Source organism: Syngnathus floridae, chromosome 14, assembly GCF_059516105.1.
Source record: "Syngnathus floridae isolate MCC-2025c chromosome 14, RoL_Sflo_1.0, whole genome shotgun sequence".
NCBI lineage: Eukaryota > Metazoa > Chordata > Actinopteri > Syngnathiformes > Syngnathidae > Syngnathus > Syngnathus floridae.
Window position 1 is genome coordinate 7,756,665 of NC_142426.1, and position 6,193 is coordinate 7,762,857.

Below are 6,193 nucleotides of genomic sequence, written 5' to 3' on the forward strand. Positions count from 1 at the left end.
TGTCTCTCTTTTTGCTCCTCTGTCATTTATTTTAATAATAAATACAATACCTTACTGCATATTGTGGTGAGATTTGTATCACTTTTTTTATTGAAAAATGAAAAATCACACAAGATCACAGTTAGATCTGATCCAAATCTACTCCAATCTACACACTAAGCAAAAAACACACAGACATACAATATGTTATGTAGCAGTACAGTAAATTACACAGGTGAAGCCTTTAACATTGACAGCAATCATCTCTGTGTCTTCTGTCTTCACAGTACATACACAATGGTATCGTTTATTGCTTTGATAAAAAAAAAAAAAAAAAAAAAAAAGGAACATTTGAACAAATAAAAGATGTGTTTTGTAACTTAATACATTGTTTGTGTTATGGCCACGTGTCTTCTAATCGCTGTCGGACCAGTCGAGCTCCATCATGTCCATGGCGGCGGTGGCCATGTTGATTTTGGATCCGTGTCGCACGCTGCAGCTCTTCACAGAGTTCTGATTGGAGGAAGCCCGCATGCTCACCTGCACCCCTGAGTGACCCCTGACCCCCATCTCGCTCCTGAGCTTCACCATCCCCACATCCCCCATGTTCACGTCCATGTCGCCTAGCCTGTCCATCTCCCCTATACCGTCCAAGGTCAGCATGTCCCCCAAGCCCCCTAAACTCCCACTGAGACCTTTCAGCATGTCGGGAAGCCTCCCTCCTTCAAGCCCTCCCTCGTCCACTTTTTCTGCCTCCCACCCTCCATCCTGTTCCCCCTCCGCCTCTCCGAAGCCGCCCGAGTAGCCTCGGAGGATAGTGGTCACCCTGCTCCTCTGCATCCCACCTCTCTCCACGTCCCCCTCCTCCCACGTCCTCTCCTCGCGCTCCAGCCTCCCCCCCGGGAAGCTCCTGAGCGTCACCTGCACCCTTCCTCCCTCCAAGCTCCCGCCTTCATCCCTCTGGCCCCAGCCCTTCTCCTCCAGGGTGCCCTCCTCTTCCTGCAAGCCTCGGAGCATGACGTGCAAGCGCCCGCTGTCCAGAGAGCCCACCGCACCGCTGCCCCCCCTTTCGCTGTCGCCGTTGCTGAGAGTGCGGAGGAGGCAGCTGACGCCCGCACTGCTGACCCCCGCACTGCTGAGCCCCGCACTGCTGAGCCCTGCACTGCTGGAGTCTTGAGAGTGCGAGCGGAAGAAGGAACCGGTGGAACCGATGGACATTGGCGTGAAGAACTGATGGGACGCAGAAACAGAGAAGTGTCAGAATTTGAATGAGCAGTTTGACCAAATCAGTGACACGTAATCAGAACGAGATGGACATGACTTCACCACGTGACTCACTGGCGACATGTTGGATCGATCCATGAGTAAAGAGGTGGGGCTCGGAGTCATGTTGGACCTTTCCATCAGCCTCTCCTCCCACAGCCGAAGCCGCCTCTCCCGCTCCTCCAGCTCCTTCTCCTTGGAGTAGAGCTCCCTCTCCAGCTTCCGAAGGCGCTCTAATGTCGACTCAATTTCACACCTGGAATGTGTGCGTAATACATTTTCATCTCTCAAGCGTACAAATCTGTGAACGCACTAAATGCTTTGCATTTAATTTGTAAGTATAGTCCATTACCACAAGAGGCCGCTAGAGTCCCAGTGATCAAATGCTATGTTCCAAAATATTCTCAGGGACACGAAACAAATCAATCACGTTGTCATAGTGTGCGTTCCTGTTCAATCACCCCACACCAAAATGTCGAAATGACAGTCTTGCTGTAAACATGAACAGAATGTCACACCTTCCTTTTTCTGCTGAGGGCAGCCACAACCTTTCTCTTATCTATCACAATAGCTGCCATGCCCCCCCCCCCCCCCTTCAGCTCACATGCAGCCAACACATTCTCATGGCCACTCTTTCTTGTCACGTCTCTGTCTTCGTTGGAGGGACGACGGGAGCAGAGGAGTTTCAATCGTGAACACTTAGCAGGGCAGGGGGGCTTATTATAGACTGGAGCAGAGTACAGGGTCAGTAATCCTGAGCTCAATAGCCCATAGACCTCTATATGGGGCGGGCGGGGGGTAGAATAGACATTTGAGCAGTGTATAAAAGTCAACTTTTTTTTTTTAACCTGCCACCAAAGCAATTTTATGCTTGGAACATGATTTGATGTAGGTAATTTACCATGAGGAGCCATAAAAAAATGATGATGAAACACCTCTCACACAACGTGATTTTTTTGGTTGAGCTTGTGTGTGTGTACCTCCACTGGTCCTTGTTATGCAGAAAGGAGTTGCACTGGTCAGGTAGCCTGCTATCATTCGCCATTGTCTCCAAGGTTACCAGCACCTGTTTGAACTGCGGACGCTCCTGTTAACACAAAGATGATCAATTAATTTATGACATCACATTCTATTATCTATGACAATGAGATGCAATAGGCATTGATTTACTTTAGGCTCGGCTTGCCAGCACTTCCTCATCAGCTCTGCAAAACTTGCTGGGCAACTGGTGGGGATGGTAAGCCTCTACACAAGGAATTGATTACAAGAAATCATTTGGAACAAACATATTCCAAAATTTACCATTGAAAAGTGTTAAATTTATAACAGTTATCATTTGATGATATTTAGGTGCAGTATTGAAACTGTGCATAATGTTACAAAACACTTCATTGGTGTTACATGTAAGAATAAATTTTAAAAAATGAATAAATAAATAAGTATATATATTTTTTTTTTAAATAAAAAAAAAAAACAATGCCACTTCATTAAAAAAAAAAAAAAATCACTTCCAGGTCTGAATGAAACCAGACAACTTCATAGTACCGTGACAGTAAATGGAAACTGTTTTCTGTGGGGATTAATCCTAAAATATCAGCCACTCGGTGAGGAGAGAGAGATCAAGTAGGAGGGTCAGGACGGAAGAGTGGCGAAGCAACGGAGGGGGAAAGCAGAGAGAGACACTGGGAAAGAGGAGTTGGTGGGGTTTATTTAGGGAGAGAATTTGGAGAGTTGCCAACAGCTACAAGGAATCATGTTCTCTGGGTTGTTTGTTGGCCCCCGCCGTCCGTGTGTGCGAGTGAGTGCGGCAGTCAACTAAAACACACGCTGTATAAACATCATCTCCAATAAACGTCATCAATCGGCCCTCTTATCGCCAACATCCTTTCTTCTATATTCCTCCTCAAGCTGTAAAAGTAGCAAAAGTGGAGAGATTGGCCGAGCTCCACCGGAGACCTTACCAGAGCACATGACTGACGTCAGGACTAAAAATACACTTCAGCGGCTCACAGTGGAAACCATGAGAGCATCACATTGTTCATCCGGCCTCCTCAAATGCTGTGTGTATACTTTACATGTTCATAGTGTGTTTGTTCACATGTGTGTGTACCTCTTGTTTCTCCACCACCAGCCATGCGACCTGCAGCCCTTCAAAACCCTTGAAAGGTACTTCACGAGTCAGCATCTCCCACAGCACCTGCTCACACATCTTTGCATAAGAACATTGCCTGCATGACACATTGATGAATAACAGAACACAGCGAGGCCGTCGTTGCGTGTTTGGGACTCCGCAACACTTGTCTGACAAATTTACTGTAACCAGCGGAGACATTACTTACATAACTCACATTCTCTAGTCAAATCGACTGTGGTGATAGTTTTACCATATCTGTGTTTGTTGTAATTACATTCTGTCCTAAATTGGAATTCCGTCATCAAATTTTGAAGCAAGAAGTATCTCACCACGCCATATGAGTACGTGTCGCAGGTCTCGGAGACAGGCAGGCTCTGAATGACCTCCGGAGCCATCCAGGGAAAAGTGCCCACCACGGTCATGTGAGTGGTGTGGGATAAGAACTTGGATGCACCAAAGTCACAAATCTGCAATTCCATTAAAACAAAAATAATCAAAATAATTTCTCAAAAGGCATGGATGACTTGAATATATCAGGAAGACTTTTTAACATTCACCTTAAGCACTTTGTCTGCTGTCATGACCACTGGAAAAAAAAAAAATCAATTTTAGAATGTGGAAGTGGAAGAAGAAATAATAATATTACCATTTCGTGACTTGAGGTCTCTGTGGATGACTTTAATGGGAGCCTCTGCGTGGAGGTAGTGCATTCCTAATAATTACAATTGACAGCATCATTAAAAACTGGATGTATAAAATGATAAATAAAGCTCATTATTTTTGCACAATAATATATCGACTGTTCTGTAGTGGTGGAGCTTGGTGGTGGTCTTTTAGGAATACCTTTAGCCATCTGTATAGCCCACATCATGATCTGCTCCATGTCCATCTCCTCACTCTGCTCACTGGATAGGTACTCAAAAAGAGACCCACCACTGGCATATTCTGCACATAAATTAAAGCGGCATTTCTTTACATGGACCCAAAGTCAAGTATCATCCCACAATATGATGTAACGGCTTTTTGTAACGTTGGATCCGACTCGATGTTGACTCATACGTCAGCTTTGACCAAATGCAAGTCATGCTTTATCGTTACAACATGCTGGTATCAGTTTCAAATGTCCAGCCAGAAAAAGCAGCAATAACTCATAAATCAAATTGTACATCACGTTGTAGACGATTACTGTATTGGAGTGCATGCTAGCTTGAGTTGTTTGTTTACACAGGAAAGTGTGTTAGCATTAAGCTGGCTATAAAGTTACCAGGTTGTTGAAACACATAACGCTTATGTTTTCGGTTTACTTTATCGATACATTTAAACTGGGATTGGGAATTGACATCTTAAAGACTTTTTTTGGAGCAAGGATTGTTTACTTGCTGTGAAGTGAGGAGTTTACTGCCACCATCTTGGAAATTTTTGTTCGCAAGTCAAAGCGATAATTTGGAAACAGCTTGTTTCTTGAAAAACCCAAAATGTTACACACTTACACACACATACACACACTCACACAGGGTCAGACCTGTGACGATGCCATAGTTGGGAGATTCCAGCACGGCTCCATAAAACTGAATGATGTTCTTATGACTCAGGACACTGAGAATCTCAGCCTGCATGGGAAGACGAGCCAAGTGTAAGACATTATTAACCTCCTCCTCTCCCATGACCGCAGCAAAGAAACTTGAGCTTTGAGATAATCGAGTGTAAATCATTTGGAAGCGTACAACTTCAATCCTTGAAATGTTGTGTCATTCATGCAATGTTTGAGACTTGGCGCCACAAGAGCAACATGGCCTAGTGGGCCGTGGAAATGATGCTATTTGACTAAATTGGTTATTTAGTCATTTAATCTTTGTTCAACTTATTTACGATTTATAGCGACAGGCAGGCATAAGCGGCAGAAGGTATATGATTATAATTTTTGCAACAGTCTGTTTATGGACAAGGACTGCAAGAGCAGTTATTTTACAAAACCAAAGGCACTTTAAAAGTACAGAAGACAAGTTATAACGCTGCTCACAAAACGAAGCACCCGTTTACATAAAGCGTTGCAGGAATGCCTTTGAAGGATTCCTTCCATTAGCCCGTTACTGATGGATGACCTCCATACGCACGTTTTTCCTTTTCTGCCCAATGAGAACGAAACAAGTGTGCCGATTAATCAACTTGCTCTTTGTTTTCTCTCCATCATCAGACACACTTGACACGACATTGTTTCCTTGAGTTGCTGCAACAATACCAATAGGAGCCAACTTCCTGCCGCGCCGGTTAACAACCCCTCTACTATTTTGATATTAATAGCACGGCCGGCTGGAAATTGCGATTGGATTCTCCTCGCCGTGTGACGTCACCACGTCCCTAATGTACATTTTGCACCAATGTACAATACGTAGGAGGAACCCGTCATAGATCATTTCTTCTTCCATTAAGTGTTGCATGGGTGGGGAACACACGGAGAGGTATGTTTTAGATAAACACAACAGGGGAGGAGGGGACTCTCGGGGAATCTGGGAAGGGATTCTTGCTCTGATTTGAAACTTTTTAATTATTTTATGACATTTTGCCAGTTTGCTATCATCAGTGACTGCATGTCTCGGTACGTGTATATGGATGTCCTACCTCTTTGTCGATCTTCAGAAGCTTCTTCACTGCCACTTCCTTGTCTTGGGATATCCAGAGGGCCCTGTAGACACTGCCAAAACTGCCTCCTCCACAGTTCTCATAGTAAAGCAGGTCCTCGTGCTTTATCTGGACAAACGACGAGCCGGGGGACGACATGGCATACTGGCTCTCACACGCAAGCACACACACATAGAC

At 44.7% G+C, this 6,193-nt stretch overlaps 1 protein-coding gene across 1 annotated transcript; it reads right to left on the minus strand.

The window, feature by feature from the left end:
• Positions 1-61: 61 nt before the first annotated feature.
• map3k20b (mitogen-activated protein kinase kinase kinase 20b) lies at positions 62-6,157 on the minus strand. Its single transcript, XM_088397528.1, has 11 exons — positions 5,996-6,157; positions 4,899-4,986; positions 4,220-4,321; positions 4,023-4,088; positions 3,934-3,962; positions 3,706-3,843; positions 3,353-3,439; positions 2,413-2,487; positions 2,223-2,329; positions 1,318-1,498; positions 62-1,209 (listed from the first exon to the last, which is right to left on the minus strand). The coding sequence occupies exons 1-11, from the start codon at positions 6,152-6,154 to the stop codon at positions 394-396; spliced, it is 1,848 nt and encodes a 615-aa protein (XP_088253654.1). The 5' UTR covers positions 6,155-6,157; the 3' UTR covers positions 62-393.
• Positions 6,158-6,193: the final 36 nt, after the last annotated feature.